General features: G+C 39.2%; 1 protein-coding gene across 1 annotated transcript in view; it reads right to left on the bottom strand.

Annotated features, from left to right (window-relative positions):
* MYLK (myosin light chain kinase) overlaps window positions 1–20,658 on the bottom strand; it is a 205,426-nt gene that overhangs the window by 121,208 nt on the left and 63,560 nt on the right. Inside the window, exons 3-5 of the mRNA XM_014939830.1 lie at window positions 7,903–8,110; window positions 6,022–6,070; window positions 2,960–3,125 (exon numbers count right to left, since the gene is read on the bottom strand). Of these exons, the coding sequence (XP_014795316.1) occupies window positions 2,960–3,125; window positions 6,022–6,070; window positions 7,903–8,110 (423 nt within the window). The remainder of the gene's footprint in view (window positions 1–2,959; window positions 3,126–6,021; window positions 6,071–7,902; window positions 8,111–20,658) is intronic.

Here is a 20,658-nt window from a genome sequence, read left to right as displayed (position 1 = left end):
ATTCCTAGAAAAAATTATTTTCACTGTATGTGGGCTCAAACGAGTTTTCTGTTCATATTTGTTCCAGGAAGACAAACATCACACTTTCAAGCAAAAGCTTTCAAGTAGAGTAAATAGTTCTCTAATCCTCAATAGCTCCTTTATGCTGCATTACTTCAGGAATTCGAAAAAATATTAGAATATTAGATTATCAGAATGACAAATTTTGTTTTTAAATTCTATGAAATAATTGACCAACACATCACTTGTGAGCAAATCAGTGCTTCTGCTCCAGCACCAGCCATTAAAGAGGACTCCCTTGCTGTCAGGCACCACAGCTTTTCCTACCCTAAATTAAGGAAGAGAAAGTGTACAAATCTACAATCTGTAGGGCTTTGGTCAGTAAACATTATGGAAACTACCATGTTTTCAGATGCTGTCATTCCTGAAGCCTCTACAAACTCACTAATATCTGGGTGTTTTAAGTCCTATTTGAATTAAAAACAAGCTAGTTTTCATGACAGGGGTTTGGCAGGGATACAGTAGGAGTTCTGTTCTTTGCAACTTAACAAATAAGAAAAGAGGAAAGAAAACAATAAGCAGAGTAAAACATTTACACAAAAGCTTATTCATTTGCATTATTCAATTGTAATTGTTTATAAAGCTTCCATGCTGCATGGAAGGTGGTTGTGTGTTGGCTCTGCACTAGCCAGATGTGGTCCAGGAACCATGTAAATTCATTTCCACGATGCTGAAATATCTACCACTCAGTGCTTGGTGCTTCCGGACATGACCAGAAGCGTTGTGGGCCTGAGCTTGTTTGCAGCCAGCCAAAGCACACACCTGTTCATGATTCATTCATGATTACCTGTTCATCCATGCATTGTGAGCAGGGGGCAAAAAACATGCTTCACAACAACAACCTGCTGATAAAACTCTGATAAAGAGCAACAACACATTTATACTTTACAGAATATATGAATTATTGAAAGACAGCTCAAAATAGGTGCTCATATAACATCATGAGCCTAAAGAAAACCAATTTAACCAAAAGTGATGGGTTGAGGCCAAGTTCAGGAGAGTGGACTGGGTGTCTGCGGACCAGCAATGGTATGACAGCTGAACCTCTGAACAGCACACCTGTGGTATTTTACAGAATAATGTATGCAGAACTGAAAGTATCAAAATACGATTTTTAAGGACATAAACATGAACAGAACTCATGGAGCTGCTAATAACAAGAACTTTGCATACTTCATTCATGGGATTAGACAGTGAATGCCAGTTTATAGAATAATACGTTATAGAAGTTGATAATCAATCGCAAAATACAACCTCTAACAAACTGCAAAAACACGTATGAGGAAGTACCAAAGCGCAGATCCAAGGTGCTGGATTGCTAGTCCCTACTCGCTGTTTGCCACACAGCCCTGAATAAAGAGAACTGAATGACAAATCCTGTTTTGCACTGAGTTGCACAACTGGAAAACCTGAGGGAGCGGTGGGACAGGACGCAGGCTGCTGTGGAGCAGCTCCATTGCAGACTGTTGTGAGAGCCAGCAGGCTCCAAAGAACTGACGGCAGCTGGAGGGAGAAGCAGACTCTAGTTGGAGCTGCCAACTGAAGGGAATGTCTTAGTGAGTGCTTCCATAGCAAGAGGCTGTTTCTTTTCTGAGATGCACCCTGGCATTCTTGTATTACAAACAACAAGGATAAGTTTGGAATAAAGCAGATAATGACTTGGAAGCATTCCTCGGCTCTATGAGCAGTTTTCTGGGTTTCTTTGTGGTTTTTTCTCCCCAGCCCCCAAACCTGGAGACTCCAGAATAAAATAAAAGCTCAGAGAAAAGCTTTTTTTTTTCCCCACTATACATAAGGCAAATGTCTGCTAAAAGCTGAAGGGGAGCAGGATGCCAACAGAACATTCATATATTTGGTTTTCCAAATTAAAGAAAGTTATTTTAATTCTCTATAATACAAACAGTTTCAGTAAAAGTGGCCTAATCTATGTAATATTTAATTATCACCTGAATGCTCTCTCCTTACTAACAAAAAAAAAAGGCATTTGGAGATCTTGTCTATGCCCAAAGGGGGCACTAAGACTTAAGTCTTCAATGTCTTTTTATAGTCTAATGAATTTTAAATATTGCTCATTTATAAAGCTTTTTTCATTAAACGACAGATGCTTACAATTCCCAGGTTTAACGCAGATGTGAATTTGACAGCTCAGGTCTCCTTTATTTTATGTCAGACACTTTTCTGCTGCCACTGTCTCATCAGAAGTCAGACTGAAACAGTTGAACTGTTGCTTATCTGCTTTGGATTTTTATTTCTTTTTAATTTGCAAAAAGAAATTGTATATGCCAAACCCCAATCATATCTGTTAATTCCTAAACAGTTAATTTTCATCTCAATTCAATTTCATTGCTTTACAAACATCATCTTCATTCTAATGTATGGGTAAAACCCAATGTGAGTGGTACAAAAAAGGTAGTTTATGACTGAGACGCTGCCATGGGTCTTGGGAAATACAGCTGTAATTTTCACAGCTGTCAGAGACTCCTCGATAACCACAGTCAAAGCATTAAATCCCTGCGGACCTTCTCTATAAAACAGAGATTATGATAATATTCACTTTTCCCATCCTTTTTCTGTTTCTCTTATCTAGTTAGTAAAATCTTTGGGCAAGCATGTCCTATACTCGCTATTTTCATAACGGAACCTGGATCTTGTTTGGTGCTTTCAGATTATATTTTTGTACAAATATTTTCAACAATGAGACAGATAAAGAAGAAGTTTATACTGAGAAGGAAACCTATTACATTTTGTGAGTTTATTCAGCATAAATATGAGGGAGAACATGGCTCTCCTTGTATGTGAATTCTCACCATGATAATTTGCAGTGTCAAGTGCATTTCATCCTTTCAAGTCAGCACATTTCAAAAGAGCAAGAAAACATTAATTTTTTGGGAAATCATACCTTAAACCAAGTTACTTGAGGCTGAGGTCGTCCTGTTATTTTACATGAGAATTTGCCTGTTTGGCCTTCACGCACAACAACTCTATTGGGTTTTGTAGCAAACTTGGGTGGACTCTCTCCCCAGATGCTTGGCCTATTCTCCACAGATGGAACAGCAAGTCTTCCCCTAGAAAGACAATCAACATTCAGGTTTTACAGAAGAACTGAAAGCTGTTGTGGTTAGAGCGCACTTCAGAAAGCATTTGAGACCAGTGGTTTGCCAACAAGGGTATAGAATTGGTGGTAAACGAGACTGTAACACAATATTTTTTTTGGCCAATGGAAAAAATGGAAATGCTGGTGATGACTGCTCTTGACTCCTCATGCAACTGAATAGCATGATGCTACATACCCTCATCCAGCATAACCCAGATAACAGAACTCGGGGACAATTTTAGTTGCTGATGAGCAGAGCTGGGCAAACAAATGATGGGAAACACTGCATGCGTTTAGTTTTTTCCAGTTTCTGTTTCTTAATTGTCTCCTAATAGATTATTTGTGCATACTTGTTCGCTGTTCACAGATCTTTATTGTGCAATTTATTTTGACACTGAGTGCAATGACATAGCAATTTCTGATTTATGAATCAGCAACTTGTTTTTGCAACATTTCTGACATGTCCTGGTAAAGATTTTTGGTTTGGGGAAGGCTTTTGTTTGGAATCGCATTCACTACAATGTTTGCAAACCAAAGTACACCCATCCCAGGTGAATGTCTACAAAGTGTAAGTGCCCAGCTCTACTTAAAAGGATAGCACAGCTGGGAAATGACACATGGAATGAAACTAGAGTGACATCAGTGATTACAGTCCAAAACCCTCAGTTACACAGCCGTAAAACATAGAACACCAAGCAGCATTATAGCAAGAAAAAGAAAAAAAAAAAAGTTGCAAATTCAGGTCTGTTAATGTCAAAGGGAACACACACTCTTGTCTCTGAAGCCCTGGTACAACGACGACACACATTAGCAGATGGCAGATGGTGATTTTTTATTTATTTTGTTTTAACCTTTAATTTCAAGCAAACTGAACCATTTTCAAGGCCGCCTTTTCCAGATGGCCTTTTACTACATGCAAGTAAAATGTGTTAATACCTCACCATTTCTACCCGGTGTCAGATACTAACAGAGACCGCATCGCCTTAGTCCAAGGTGCTGCCAAGACATGATGGTTGCCATATAGGCAGCTCGAGGTTTCTAAGTAAGAGACAATACCTTAGTGAAAGGACAAGAGGACCAGCAAAAAGTCTTGTGAGAGAAAGGTGACTGCAATTAGCTATAATGGAAAACACTTCATCATACAATTAAATATCTGACAGCTTCTAATGTCATCTTCCTCATGCTACTACTAAAGCAGAGCATAAATGTGTATTAAGAAAGTTTTTAGTGACCATCTTTACGTGGTGTTTCTATATTTACATATCCATACACTCATACTAACACATTATAAGAAAATCAACTACTAGCTAGCCTGCACCTTTATGGCTGTTTCCTAGACGTACACAATAAAAGCAAACGTGTATTTTTCTTTTTCCTCCTGCCTGATTATATAAGGTATAAACTTTCCATACCATAAAATTATTAATACTGTACAGGAGTAAAACACATGAGAATGAAAAATGAGGACAACCATTCTACCTGAGTGCAATGCAATGGATTAGGATAGTGCTTTGCAAAGGCTGAATGTATAACAAAACCTAACAGCAACCGTGACTGTCTTTTCTTGCTTTGATTATTTAGCATGTGTGTATTTCTGTAGCACATTTGCAATACAGACGTTATCATGTAAAAGCTTTCTTGATTACTCAGTTTCATTTACTATTTTCACTGTTGTAATCTCAGCTAATTTTAAAGTTCAAACTATTTGTATTCTGATCACTAACATGATCAGGAGTGTGTATTTTTGTCTTCATCCAATGCGACTTAGTCCCAAGGAATCAAAAAATAACTCCACTTAAATACAAGCTACATATAAAGAAATGAATTCAGCTGTTGGAAGAATTAGGCCTAGGGCTTTTAAAACAGTGGCATTCACTTAATTGTAAATGCTTAGTGATGTACAGAAAGTAAATGACAGCAAGAAGGCTGCTCTGTGTGCCAGCTCAGATCACCCCATCGACCCATTCTTGCTAATGGTTACTCCAAACCATTCTTGCTAGCAGTTACTCCAAACTGGAACGATTCTTTCTTCTGGACCACAGTTTACTAACTGTGTCACTTGGAAATACTTTAATTATACATGAGAGAATGCTGATTTCCGTTGCTTTTATTTCTTAATGATGGCTCTTAAAGCAGTATTTGCTCTGGCTTTAGAAGAAGACTGTCAGGTCTTGGAAGGTGTGGGGAAGGATTTCTGAATATCAGAGAGTAGAGAGAAGACGCCGCAATATTGCAGCAGAGGAATGTGCCATGTTGCTGATACCAGGAGAATGTTCTGTTTTCAGCCAGATTAATTCCTGTTGGTAGGAGGGAGCAATAGCCGTATCTACTTCAGCCATTTTACTAACACAGCAGCTCTCATAGTAGCTATTCTGCTTGGGAAGAATGGAGATTTGGACTCAGAGCGTTTGAGTTCACAAACATTGAAGTGTTTGTTTTCAGATGTTGCTTTAACTGGCACTGCCCTGCTGCTGAGAGCCCAGGCATTCTTGCTGTCCCCGCCTCACAGGCATGAGAAATCATGCCCAGCAGATACTCTATTCCAATGCAATGCTGTGGAGAACTGAGTCATTAGCCATCAGGCTTTGCTTTCCTCCGTTACCTCTGATTCTTGCACAGGTAAGGAGCCTTGGGAATACATTTCCAGTGAGGAAATACTGGAACTGGAGAACTAGACTAGAATATAACCCTTTTTGACTGGGTGACTGGGCGACTTTTCACCCTCAAAGTGAATCAGAGCTAAAGACAAGAAGCAAGAGGCACTTAAAATGGGGAGAACTGGTTATTCTTTAGCAAGAGTTATTTCACTTCTTTTCCTGCATGTTTGGGTGTCTGTTAAACAATATGAAAGTCAGTGGACTCCTTACCCAGGGGTTTTGGCACTGGATGGCAGGCTGTATTTCTTCAAGGAGTTTCCTGTAAGGATAAAACAGGAAGAGAGGAGTTTTGTCAAGACCATTGGGAATTACAGATACTGAAGACTATGTAAAATATGCATTTCTCCAGGTTTTACATAAAGGAGGAATGCAACACCTGCAGTATAAGGTTATGTCATCTGTACTCCAAAGTCAGGCTCTCCAATTTCAAAAACAAGTTTTAGCAGACTTACCTTCTAATCCCTAGCCTCAGTAGTAACAAAACTGCAGATTATTCATGCAAAAATATTTTTAAACAAGTGAATGAAACACGGTGTCTGATTTCTATAGTGCAGCACTAATTCAAATTAAGATATCAAAAAATGGGTTTTGGGCTGACTTTACTTGGCTTGGGTTTTAGTCCTGTGCTAGCCCAGACTACCTTTTCTGTAAAAGGATTGTTTATGAAGCTCAGTAGTTCATCACGTTTGCTGGGGTGAGCAACAGGGAGATGTGTGCTGAGTCGTGTAAGCTCAGCGCCATCTACTGCACACAGCACTCCTGGGAGCTTTGGCACATTAAAAAAAAGGGTAAGTGACCTGGGTTAGATCCTGAGTGGAAGCAGGAAACGAACAGCTCTGATGGCTGTGAAAAAAATTTGTTCTAGAGACTCATAAGAATCTATATTACTGCCAGATTGGACAGCCATGGAGGATTATGAGCCACAGAGCCATGGAAAGATGAGATTGTGTTTCAGGCACTCATTTTTTCAGGGAGCAGTCAGCCCCACTTAGACATCTTGCCTGAGAACAGAAAAAAACCTGCCCTTTGCAATCTCAGTGCATGGGTGAATTTTTAGAATAAGGAATTAGAATTTTTTAGAACAAAGATTTTTAGACTAAAGACCATAAATACTTAAACTCTAAGAAATTCAGTCATTGGCTACTGCCACGAAATTGCTTTTAAACCGCAGCAAAGCCCAGGTTAGAAAATCTGATATAAAAACAGCTTTAAAAAAATCCTCCATCTCCATGCAAGTTGTCACAACTTAAAACTTGTTGGAAAAAAAGACTTTGCATGATTTTTACAACAGAAGGCAGTAAAAATCATGCCAGACCTATGCATTTTTCAGTATGTACTCTAAGCATATCTGTTAGAGATTTTGACACTGAATAAACCCTAATGCTGATTGTTTCAGGACTGCTACAGATTTTTGCTTTGCTTCAAGAATTCAACACAAAGTTGTGACCTGAGGAGCTCTGACATTCAACAGATCTTTGACATGACCAAATTGCGAAGAGAGAAGTAGTACAATTGATTTCCAACCTTCCCTGGCTTTGTGTCACTCTTTGCATTTTAAATTCGGCAGTTTGCAGCTATCTAATATGCAGATGTTCTCTTAAAAGTTCCTGGGTTTGATCTTGGCTGTTTCCTGTGTGACATTAAGCATGCAATTACAACCAGGCGTTCATCTTAGCAAATGGAAGCATGGATGGAGATCTCCAGAAACCCATCGCCTCAGTGTGCCTGTTTGACAGGCTGTGAAGCAACCAAGATCGCCACCATTTTAACTGTCTGAGAGAAAATGCTGCTTTTCCAGGCCTTTGTTTCTGTCCTGAGTGGTGGCTTCCATGAAAATGCCAATTTACAGCAAAGTCTTTAAAACTAGGTCTTTTGTTACCTAAGCATCACCATACACATCTGAAACTGAATGCACACTTTTTCAAGCTATAGACATGTGGTTTATGTCTTAAACTGTGAAATGCAACTACCTCTCATACCAGTGAGAAAGCACGTGTGTACAGTTGTGATTTTAAACAGACAATTTAACATCTCTTGTTCATTGAATTAAACTCTATAATCATCACGACAACAGTATAACTATCCTCTTACCTTCCACTGTCAGTTCCACTGTCACTTGACGAACCCCACCATCATTTGCAGCCTCGCAGGTGTATTTGCCACCATCACTTTCCTGTACACCTTTGATTACCAAGCTGAATATCCCTCGAATGCTGCGGTCCACGATATAATGGTCTCCCTCTGGGACAGGATGCCCATTCCTGTACCACGTGATCTGAGGCTCGGGGTAGCCTCTGACCTGGAAAGATGTGAGAGAGAGTGGAGAAAGAAGGCAAACAGAACAGATGATGGTATTAGGAAGAAATGTTGGACATTTAGCAATGCAGTGGAAAGTTCTTGACACAGGAGCTGTTAAACACATACTCTTTGCAAGCCAAATGGCAGAACATAATAAAATGAAAAAAGCTCTTGGATAAGTCAAATTGCTAAAATCATAAGACTAGTCAGGCAGACAGATACCAACACAGAAAAGTTTCCCACTATAATGGTTTACCTGCAGAAGTACAGTGATGGTGCCAATGAAGAATTCTGATGCCTGGGTCCCCATTGTTGGGACACTCAAGGGCAGCAGTGCTACTATACCACTAAGTAAGCAAGACTGCAAAGTATCCAGACCAAAAATTTCTAGCATGGTTGCCAAGAATTGGTCTTACATTGTAAATCTGTGTAGAGCCATCTCGTTTTCAAATGTGCTGAGATATAGTAGCTCCTGACAATATACAGGCAAGAAATGCAGACACATACCAAGTTTTGTCTTGATCTTGAAAAGCAGAAGATAAGGGTATAATGTGAGAAAGTGTCATTAAAGGTCATTCTCATGTTATATTGGTAGGGGGACTATAAAGACCTAGAGGTATTCACACAAACACACTGCTTAAAAGGCTTTGTGGTCTACTGGTAGCTCAAAGAGGATTTTTCAACAAAATGAACCAGTCCTGTGCTCTTTAAATAACAACCATATTAATATATGCTTGCCTGCTGTGACATTAATGATACCTTCAGATTTGCAGGCAGATTCTCAGTTGGTACAACTGAGAATGGAGTTATTGGTTTCAATTGAGCTGTTGAAACCTGCTGAGGATCTGTGTCTTTCATAAGAAAATGGGAAAACAGACATACACCAGTTTCCACCAAAGAATTAACTCTTCAGACAAAGGTTCTTCCTCTGCTTTATGAGAGATGCCGTCTTCTTTGAAGGTTGCTTTAGTATGTGTTAACTGTTAGCACACCTCCCCAGTCATCGTAACGACTCCTAATTACAGTATTTCCCCCTTCTTTCCTATTCCCCCACTCCGATATGTTAGCTCTCCATCTTCGATGCTTTGATCCTTTGCCTACATGTCATGAAGTAACTGAGTGGATCAAGATGAGCTGGGATGAGTAATAGTTGTGGCTGTGTTTGCTCACTGGGAGAGAAGCAATGTTGCATTTTGAACTACATTATCAAATCTTGGCAACTGAACAGGAAGTCCCTTCAACCTCCAGGTGGGCAAAATATTGATGATCTGTCTTTATTTGAAGAAGGCTCGGTTGGGGCTTGTGCAAGTTCCAATTCTCCTCTCAGTTTCCAATCTGCATTTCAGCTCTTCTTTCTTCTGACTGCACAGCACTTACTTTCCAAATTACAATCTTTAGCCAACCAACCTTACCCATTCCTAGGTTCTCTTCTTTCAAAACCTTTCATTTTTAGCTCAGTCCCACCTCACTCCAGCTGGGTTTCTCATCTGTTGGAGCTTAACCTACGGCTGTCAGAAATTTTTCTCTTTCCTTTAATTCCTTGGGTATCAGTTCAAACAAATTAATTTTGCCAGTGATGTGGTGACCCCTTCTTCCTGGCACTATTTACTTAATAGGACATTAATGTTTGCCAAGAACACGAATTTGCTGAATAAGCTGGAGAAACTTTCCAGTTCTGATACAAACTTCTCAAGTTCTTTCTGAGTCTATCTTTACCTAAGAGCCATATTCTATAGAGAATACATTGTGGGATCCTGCACGATGAGGAGTTGATTGCTGTTTAAAAATACCACTGAATCTTTCTAAAGCTCTCTGTGGCCATGCCTTTTCTTTCCTGTGCTTTCTGAAAAACAGCAGCTCCCACTCAACTACGCCCCCTAACACTACTCCAGCACGTTGGTTTAGTGCTCACTCAGAGGGCAGGCTCCCAGCAATATCTTTCTCAGCACATCTCATTTTCAGAAAAAGGGAGTTGTGAAGCATGAACATGAGATTTTTAGAGTAGTCTAACTCTTGTTAGTTGATAAAGTGCTTACTGGTATAGAAACTGACTTGTACCAAACAACGCTTTACTCAATACTAACTTGTCCATGCCTTCCTGCCTATCTTTTCATTTTAGGTTAAGAAACCAATGGAGAGATTAATGACTTACCCAAAGCCAGAGAGTAGATTAGAATAGACTTTCTACCTCTCATTCTTGCTTCACTGGGTATTAAGATTTCCTTGAATTCGAAATATTTGAAGCAAAAGGGCTTTGAAACTGCTATTTCAAGTAAAATAATACAATAAAATGACAGAGTAGCACTTGCCTGGTATGAAGAAAGAACCACCTTTTCAGTGCATTACATTGCAACCTCTTTACTAACAATAGTCTAACCACATCTGTTTACAGCTGCTAAGATTCTGGCCTGTGAATACAAGTCATCAGTTACATGTCACCTAATACTATTTTTTCCAGTTCACAATCATTCCTTCTGGTGTATTTTCTTCTATATGTTTTTCAGCTTCAAAGCTCCCAAGCATAAACCTTCCATCACTTATCCCAGGGAACAATTGGGGTTGAAGCAACAAGAAACACCTTTTTTCTATTTTTCTTTTTGTTTTATCATATTCTTAAGTCCCTCTTGGACCACACAGGACCATTTTTACCTGACCCCTCAAGTTCTGGTAGACCATTATACATGCCCTTTCAGTGTCACATGGCTGAACCTACATCAAGTATTTTTCCATTTCTTCCATGCATGTTTCTTTTATGTTTGCTATGTCTGTATTATTTTGTTCATCCACACCTCTACACAGAGGAAATGCCACAGAGAAAATTACAAACACAGGCGATCAGCATGAAATTTCCTTTCAAAAGGTTGAGTCATTCCCTTCCCAAACTCTGTATTGTTTTTCTTTCATTTTTTGTCAAAAATGATATGATAGGAAAGCAGAAGTTTACAGAATTGCTCTGTTGCAAGGATTTATTTCAGGTTTGGGTTTGGAATGTGTTTTAAACTGAGCCAGCCCTCTCTGAAATACATAGTCTTGCCATAAAAGTGTCAGGGACTCTTAGACGAATCACTGGTTACTAGGTTTTGATCCTAACGGATCAATTCCAGAACTGCAGCAGGTTTTATATTCCTCCCTAACCTTTCCAGAGCTCACTAAAAACATCTGCCTTGAATAAATCCACAGCAAAGAGAAATTTATCTGCTTATTTAATGCCCAGCAGCAGAAGGCGATAACCTTTATTTACAGTTTGGCCTGTGCAAGTATTGCCAGTCCCAGGGAGGCTACAGCTTTTCTTTACCTGCTCTACAACACTAACAAGTGGAAAACTGACAGCAAGCAGCAAATAACCATTGTATTAGCCCAGACATGAGTTTTGAGTTTTTGTCTGGACCCATCAACTGCTTAGAGTCTTCTTGGAAAAGTCTGCTAAGGTAAAACAAGCCTTCTGCTCTATGCATCAGCTCAGCAAGTGGAAAGAGCTGAGAGAAAACCTGTTGCCTGTGCAACTTCCAGAGTTAAGATTCGGTTCTGCATCTAGGTCTGGGGGAATACTATCAAAAAGGGATGGTGCTAGGTTCCCAAAGAAAAGAAATGAGAAAAAAATACAACAAATCTGTTCACTGAAGGATACTGTTCTTAAAAACTGAGCTGCTACGAAATAGTCTCAATTGTCACAAACCTAAAGGCATTCAGTGGCCTTCAATGCCAATATATTCAGTGATCCTTTTTCTTGTTTGAAAGGAAAGATTTTCTGAAATTTAGCCTATAACTACATTCCACAAAAGAAGTTTTTATATACCAATTTCACAAAATCATAGGTTTGCCTACTTAAATGCATCACAGTTGCAGTAGCAGTTTAGGGCAGTAAGATGCACTCTTTTGTCTCGTGCTTTTAACTTCAAAGGGATATCCTGCTTTGTAATAACTGTTGCAGGCTCCAGTGGGGCTAACAATGAATGCAAACCCACAGTATCCAAAAGAGTCAGCCAGAAGTGACAATAAACCAAAGCGTAAATAACTGTGAAACACCAATGGGGTGTGTACTATTTCTGATTGTAGCTCACTTTGATTGTAACACCTCAAGACTACTGGAAATGATGGCACACCTTACATGACATATTCTCGCATTACATACCTTGTACTGGCTGCAGCGTTCAGTCATTGATGTTAAGGACTAGATAAATGTCACATGTTGCTGCTCAAAGTCACATCAACCCACAAGCAATGAGATCAGGAAGGAAACAGCTATCAAAAGGATGTCTTGGTTTGCAAAATTCCCCCAAATTATATCCTATATAGACAGGCACATTGAAAGTTGTGCTAGGACTGGCAATGATACAACTGTTATGAAGTTGCTATTCAGAATAACTCCCCTCATAGACATGAATTCATATGCAATATGAATTCCACTAATGACTAAAATTCCTCTCAAGAGACAATCACTCTCCCATGAAGTCAGAATTGTAAAACATCCAGATTCTGTCAGCGCTTAGCGTTCACTCGTCCTGCTATTTCTGTAGACTACCTTTGCTTTTAATTCCACAAAGTCCAGAATTAAGACCTGTGAATGATAAGTATTCAGTCATTGAAAAAAAAAGAATCAGTTGCATTTGGGTAAATTCGAATTTACCCTTGAAAGACAGAAATGTTCTCTATTCACCTTTTTATACGTCACACACTATTTAAAATGTAGCTTTCAATCCAATTTGCATACCTTGCTGATTTTTGAGGAAGGTTGTTCCCTTTCTAGGCTGTTAAAGACTAACAGAGTAGATAGTAGTTAACATCCTAAAATAGGCAGGTTTGCTGCTCCTGCAGCTAAGTGACACTGATTTTTGACACATGGTTCTCAGCGAGAAGAATTTGGTATCATAACTGCCCATTTATATTTGAGACAGAAAATTACAGAATATACATCTAAGAGAAAATGTATGGAAGTTTTTGATGTTTTAATTAACATGTGCACTGATAAATGGTTAAACGAAACCAGACTTTTCCACTTGTCTTGAGACTTTAAGGGATATGCAGCCCTTGAGGCTATGAGAAGTGATGCTCTTAGCCTGTATCTCATTCATTGAAAGCCAGAGAAATAATTTAATGAAAATGCTGCAGCTAGCATTGTAGCTAGCACAGTTATAGTTAGACTGGAGTTTCTGGAAGCATTAAAACAACATGAAAACAAAGTTTGCCTGACCAGGGTAACAAGTCTTACAAGAAGAATGGCAGTAATGAGACATGTTTTCTAATGCATAAAGGTTCCCGCAAAGCAGAAGAGAAGAAACCGTTTTCCACATCCAAAGTGGACAGGACAAGCAACAGAGATTTAAGAGAAACGGGCCAGTAGATTAGTAGATGTGGTCTGACAGCAGTGACCTCCTTTAGAAGAACAGCAGATGTTTTGCTTATTTGGCTGCCTGCCTTTCTTATCGTTAAGGAATGTCAGAGAGCGAGGTAAGTTTTTGAGAAGGGTTTGTAGCCTATCCTCTGTTCCATGACCACCTTCAACCAGAAACGAGTCATTGCTGGGAACTATATCTTAGAAAAGGCCTCAGAGATCAGAAGTTGCAAAGGGATAAAAAGAGGATAGACTCAGTCATAGTTGCCAGATGTTACCATTGAGCCCCAAAGTGTATGCTTTGGGCAAGAACATCAGAAGTCACACCAGGAGGAGACATCAGGGGAGATGTGGGAAACCATTCAGAAACCCTGACAAGCTTTGACCTTTTTTCTGCTACCTGCAAACAAAAGCCTGACACAAAAAAAAGAAGGGTCTAGCAAATACTCATTACTAGCAGGGCATAAACTGCTTGCACCTTTTGCAAAACTTGATACATCAGATTGTATCAAGAAAGCAGCAAAGGAAATATGATTCATTAGTATGACAAGTCTTGTAAGTGTAATTCTACTTAAAGAAGTGAAGATACAGGAAAAAACAACGTATAGCACTTACACTTGAAATGCAGTAGAAACTGCATAGTGTGCCTCTTCTTCCAATGTCTAGGTACCATCAAAAATGGAATATTATTCACTTTATTGCAGGTTATGTATCAGATTGGCTCATCTGAAGGTCATATAGTTGAAGGCTCTCATGCAGCCACAAGAGATTCAATCCAGACAGTAACAGCTGTCCTGTGGATGTGGCTCATCCTAGGTCCTACAAAAAAAGAGGTGTTTCCCATAGTCACCAGATTCTAACCAGTGTCCTCTATCTTCCTTGAATCAAGAACCAAGAGTTTTCGGATGTGGACTTTGATCAAAAGACTTGTGAGGGGAATTAAGTACTTCAGAGCAGACTTTAGCAGAGGATGCTAAGAACTTGATATATTGCAACACACGCTCTGTCCTTGTGGTCAGTTGTGCTCTCTAACAGGAAAAAAAGCCACTTCTTGATGTAATAGTCCATATTGATGTGAACTCTTAATGTCAGTCTTAGGAAAAAAAGTACTACAAAACTGTAGAGACTACAACATGAATATCGTGAATACAACTGCACCTAATGGATGGTATATTTTTATTTGAATTTAGATTATCTGGTTAGTGCAGGTGGGAAACAGGGTTCTGGCCAGTGCGGCTCTTTTGCAAGACTTGTAACAAAGCTTCGGTTAGGCTCAAGCTGCAGTTTGCTTTAACAAATGAACAGCAGATGTTCTTGATAAAGGAAAGTGGACATGATACATTGTTAAGCTCCTTCTGAGACTTTAAACACACAAAACCCGTATCTCAAGAATAGTTTATCCATTTTAAAAGCTTGGTTCCAAAACAGCGAACTTGTCTGGCAAGGTTAAACATGAAAATGTTAAATATTTGGAGACCTCGCAAACAAAGCAAATAACCTACCTCTTCTACAGAGCAGTCTAGAATCTACGATTGCCTCATTTAAAGCAAAACTGAAATACATACTAGGGCTAAACATAGCTCACTTCAAAGCATTACCTATTGTTCGTAGAAAAAACAATAATGGTCTTTCTGTAAACCTTGGGTATGTTTCTGTTTAAGTGTTGAACTCTGGTACACTACATCTGGTGTTTAGGTTTCTTGTTCCACATGCACACAGTCCTCATAAATTAGTTCTTTGGGTGTAACCGTAACTGGAACACAACTCTGAAGACATAAGTCTTCACAACTGGTGTGTGCAATTATCTGTTTCTTCTCTCAAATGGTGTAGAGCAGGGAGGGAAGAATGACAACACAGGCCTTCAAACAGGCCATTGTCTTGCCAAAAAAACCCACCCAAACAAAAACAAACAAACAAACAAACCAACCAAAACCAACCCCCCCAAAAACCCAAACCCAACCAAAACCAGTAACAATAAAATAAAAAGAATCACAAGTAGAATATAGAATCAAACATCTGTAAAGTACCACCAAATGCTACAACTCATTCTCCAGGCACCCATCCCTGGCAATCACTGCATTCTTTTCTTAGTCAACCTCAGACCATCTATAGTTACATTGAGCTCCTTCTCCAGTTTTCACCTAGAGAAGTTTCAAACCCCAGACATTCCGTTTGTTTTTCATTTGTTGCAATGAATAGAAAACCTTTGCCGAATCAAACTCCTTAATATTGCTAATGTTAACATCATGAGGGAAAGAAACCTAATACTCTTTTAGTCTCGAGTATGAAGATCATATGCCACTAACATGGAAAGGCTGCAAGATTTGTGATTGTCCTGTTTGCCCTGATGAGAGATACGAAAGAACTACCTGGAGATGCAATTCACAGAATTCAATGCAAAGGCTAAGAAGATCCAGAAGGTACAAAGGGAATTAGCACTTTTTTCCTATTTATTAAAAGCTGTTCCTTTACAATTAGTATTTCAGTGCAACTGTTGGTGTGCCATATGAAGTTCTTCTTTGTTCCATAGAAAAAACTGTGGCCCAATTTCAGAAGATACTGAGTAATGTGTAGTTTTCATCGACTTAAAACATGATAGCAAGTGCTGAGCACTTCTGGTTCATTTTGACTGCTGTACCCAATTATGGGGATATGAATGAAAATCAGTATATTTCAGTTTATTTTTAAAAGTCTACTAAACCCCCCACAATATCATAAACCTACAAGGACCAAGTCCACGTTATGAATCCTGGGTCTACACTGGAGATCATAGGATATAATCACAAGAATTCAGATGAGACAGAAGCCAGGGGAAAGGAAAGAGTTAAAGGATTCTCTCAATTTTTACATGAGTGACCCTTTCATAGAGTTTCACTTGGCTCTCTGGCAACGTGCAAGGGCTTCTGCAGGAGCTTGGCAAGAAGTCCATTCATCCTAGAAAGTGTGGAATGATTTGATCACGTGGAAGGACAACTTTCTGCCGTGCTTTTGTGCTTATTCCCTTCCTGACACGAGCACTGAGAATCTAGAATTCTGTAGCAAAAAGAGGAAAGTTTATCTTATACAAAATTCTTTGAGTCTGATGAAAACTCATTAGATCTTGCTTCATTAATTCTGCAATGCTCCATTTGGCTGGAAGCATGCTTTCAGTTCAGATCATAAACCAATGCTGGCATTACAGGCACGCTACTTAGATATTCTAGAAGACACATATATGATTGGGTCCAGCGAACTCTTGGCACACTTCACAATTCCTTATTGTCTACGTAGGAATTCAGGTACCCAAGGACAAAACTTTCACCTTAAAAAGCACAAAGAAACATACATAGAGAAAACACATACACAAACACTTTCATTATGGTGGTCACAGGCAAAAGATGTTACAAGAAAGGAAAGGTGCCCAAAATAGTAATGCACCGGAGAATTCATGAAAAACAGAAAGCTTCTTTGCAAGGAGAACACTTTGGACCCTACATTTCTCTGAAGCTTTACAGAAATTATACAAATAAAGCTGGTTTGGATTTTCCATCTGAACATGTTGAGTTATGAGATGGTCACAAAACCAGATTTGCTTCATGCATGTGATGGGAATTCAGAGAACAGCCAGAAGATACACCCTGGAGTGTACAAGCCTCATCAAGTGCAGTACCTTAGGACATCATTAGGGCAGGCTTAGGGGGCCTCCCAGACTGCGTGCAAGGCACTGTCTGGTTTCACCTTGTTGTTTGCATTTTACTGTAGCTTTCTACTTTTTATATTTTGCAAAACATCAAATAAACATCCTTTATATGCTTCCATGACATCCATGATTTTTTAAACCTGTTTAAAATCCTTGTCTGCTTGTATTGTTCAAGCTGAAGAGTCTTTTTTTTAATCATTGCTTGTACTAGGAGCCATGAAATACCTCAGCTAATCCTTGTCAAATTTTCTGTCTCTTTTCTAGCCTGAGATAAGGACTCTACTGCATGTGGCATCTAAAATGCTGGAACCCAAAGATTTCTAGATTGACAGAGCAGACGTTTGGGGCTTTTTTTCCTTCCAATTCTTTTTTAACACCGTTTGCTATTTTTCCCACCTTGAGCTGATTAGTCAGAGAGCTGTTCAGGGCAAGGACTCTCTTTTGAATAGCAATAGCTAATAAAAGTTGATCTAAGTATCTTTTATTTTTCTACTTTGTACTCAACAATGCCAAAGAGCATTTGATGTTTGATAGTCCAGGCTCCAAACAGAATGAGATTCTTCTGCAGATTGGCACCCCACCAATTTTACTTTTGACTCTTTAAAGTAGTTCTCCATTATCTGCAAATTTTCTATTCTCACTATTCAACCCCTTTTTGTAGATTGCAGAGGTGCTGAACGCTACACACACTACCACAGCTCTTTAGGGGAATCAGCATTTATGGTACTCCCAGCAGGGAAGAATTTATGACCTATCCATGGAAGACATGGTCTGCTAACTGAAAAGCAGACAGCAGCTGCAGATCATTTCTTCTTCAATCTTTTACATTTAATCATATTTTTTGTAAAATTCAGTGTGGAGAGTTCCCAGAGGTGCATGGAGTATTGGCTTTGTGTTCAGCCACCAGAGTATAGCTGTTGGAATAAAGCATTGCTTTCCCAGGTAGCATAACGTTTACAGGTCCATTTGTCCTAAATTATTTCTGAAGGACTCAAGTGGAATTTCAGAACAGCACTGGCTGTCAAGCTGTTTTCAGTGTATTTAATTTCTAAGTTCAAACACCAGCCCCAATTAATGCAGCTCTTAAGAAAATGCTTAAGCCCTACTTATGTCTTTTGGAATTATCACATACATAGGTGCTATCCTAAATTAGATTTTATTTAATTTAAAGAATAAGTTTAAATTTATTACATGTAAAGTATGATTTTTATAGGATTTTTCAGAAAGCCCCCAGATAACCTGAAACATCATTCAGATGAAATACAGAATGCTGTCAATGTGGACTCTACCCTTTCCTAGCAGACACGAGGGGAACACACTGTACAGAGAAACACATTTCTGTGTAGCTGCAATGTCAATCAGCGAGCGAAGGAGAGGCTGTAAACCTCTGTTACACTAATGGGGGCATTTGCACGCAGGTGTTGCGGTCTCAGAGTGGCAGTGGTTTTTTGATGGAGCTTTAATAAATCATTCTACCAGCAGCAACATCTGCCTTTTTACTTTCCCCACATTGTAGCCAGCTGACCTGCAGCCATTAAGCGCATGAGGAGAGTTTTATGCAAACCACCCATATAGTTCACCTGGACTTTTTTTTTGCTGTACATACAAGTTTTCTGAACTTAAGATGGGATTATAAGTAGACTGAATCTCTGTCCGTCTTCAGATCTATATTTAGTCATTGTGCAATTTTTCCCCTTTTTAAAAAGTTTGTCTAGGTGACAATTCAAAAGCAGTCAGAAACCATAAACCTTGGATAAAGTCTAGAAGAAAGCCTAGGCTGTTTCCCCCATTGCCACCCAGATGCTGTCCTGGTTCCCTCCTACTCACTTGTAGTTGTTGCACATTTTTAGGAGTTACACTGGCACACTGGTGAAATTCTGACACTTCATCAAAGCAGTTATGTACAAATTGAAGACAATTTCAGTTCCGAAATAGGTAGCTGTCATGTGGGAAAGTGTCACTCTGACTTTGTGGCTGAGGATTTGAGACACCCAGAGATTTTGCCCAACTCATACTAAAAGGAAATTAGCTTTCCATATTAAGTAATGTTAGATCAAATAACCTGACCATGGATTTCCTCCTTGCCAACAAATTTGCTATTGCAGCAGTCAATGCTAAGACTGAGGTGAAGCTGCAGCACAGGAGGGCAGCTGTTCTTACCCTGAAAAATGACTGAAGCCATCAATATCATATGAATGTGTTTGTATAAAGCTATCAAAGTGCACAGTATCAAGTAATAGTAAAGAGGATGCAGACAAAATAGATCCAGAGGTCCAGAGTCTTGGTAAGCAAAATAAGAAGCATGTAAAATAGTGTTAAAAATAAGAGAATTTTAACCTGCCACCATAGGAGAATGTGAGCAACGTAATAAGATACAACTCCCTCAGCTCTCAATAACTTCAATACAGTCATACAGCTCTGCAGAGTAGAAGTGTCTGTAGAATGGGCCAAAAAGGCAAGGGCAAGCAAAAGAGGTCTCAACAAAACAGGAAAGATAAACTTTGCAGCCCTCTCTTGGGTGAAACTCTCATCAATTTTAATAAGAATTTTCTCTGCTTCTGAGTCTCTCCTTAAAGAAAAAAAAATGCAAACTGCAAAGAGGAAGCTTTCTTCCCATGCACCAAATGATCTTAAGGCCTTTTAAAAAGTGTTAAATTTTATGACGTGCTGAATAGTTTGAATAGCTTAAAATGCCAAAAAATCCAAAGAAATAGCTGATCTCTGTGTGTGGTTATGGGTCATTTAGGATTATGCAGTAAGAATGTAAATGACTTCAAAGGGAAACAACTGTGGCTGCTGAATGGAAATAAGGCTCTTGCTAATTGTTCCACATAGCCCAGTAAGCCTCTAAAATATGCTGTCTTTCCCCATCTTTGGTGATTCTGAATCAAGATGTCTATCAAATATTACTAAATGGAGCAGCTCCTTTAAGTCAGCAGCAATAAGTTCAGGAGCGTGCCAGAAGTTTCCTGATAGGACCAGTGTTCATTTCAGAGCAACAGCAAACTTTGCTGCAGAAAAGAAGATTTTGAAGAATCACACCAGAATTTCACTGTGGTGTGAGAGCTGTCAGAACATTAGCAGTTCACTCATTTCCGCTTCAACAGGACAGCCTGATTTACTGTGTTTGCTGCAACTTTTGTTCATTGATTTTATTTGGCAGCACCAGAAGAAAGGGTGAAACATAAAACAGTTTAACACAATAAAAATAAATTGTTGGGAAACTGTCTCCCCTCCTCCCAACACAAAAAGCTTAGTTTTTAACACTTGACAAAGATTTTTAGTTTCAGTTGTGAATCCCTCATTCAGTAACAAAGGTGGATAAAGATTGTTTAGACAAATCACAAGCAGTAGGAAGCCCCCTGACAAGTACAGGATGAAATTAACACCAGCATTTCACTCTGTCATTAGCAAACTGTAAGTATGTCCCCACTTGGAAGGAAAACTGCAAACAATTAGCTGTTTTATCTCACAGAACTGATCACAGAATCCAGACACTGAGCCACAACTAGAGACTGGGACATCATCGGGTAAAAAA

This window comes from Calidris pugnax, unplaced genomic scaffold (genome assembly GCF_001431845.1).
Source record: "Calidris pugnax isolate Ruff unplaced genomic scaffold, ASM143184v1 scaffold21, whole genome shotgun sequence".
Taxonomy (NCBI): domain Eukaryota; kingdom Metazoa; phylum Chordata; class Aves; order Charadriiformes; family Scolopacidae; genus Calidris; species Calidris pugnax.
Note: the sequence above shows the minus strand (reverse complement) of the source record. Positions and strands in the feature narration are given on the sequence as shown.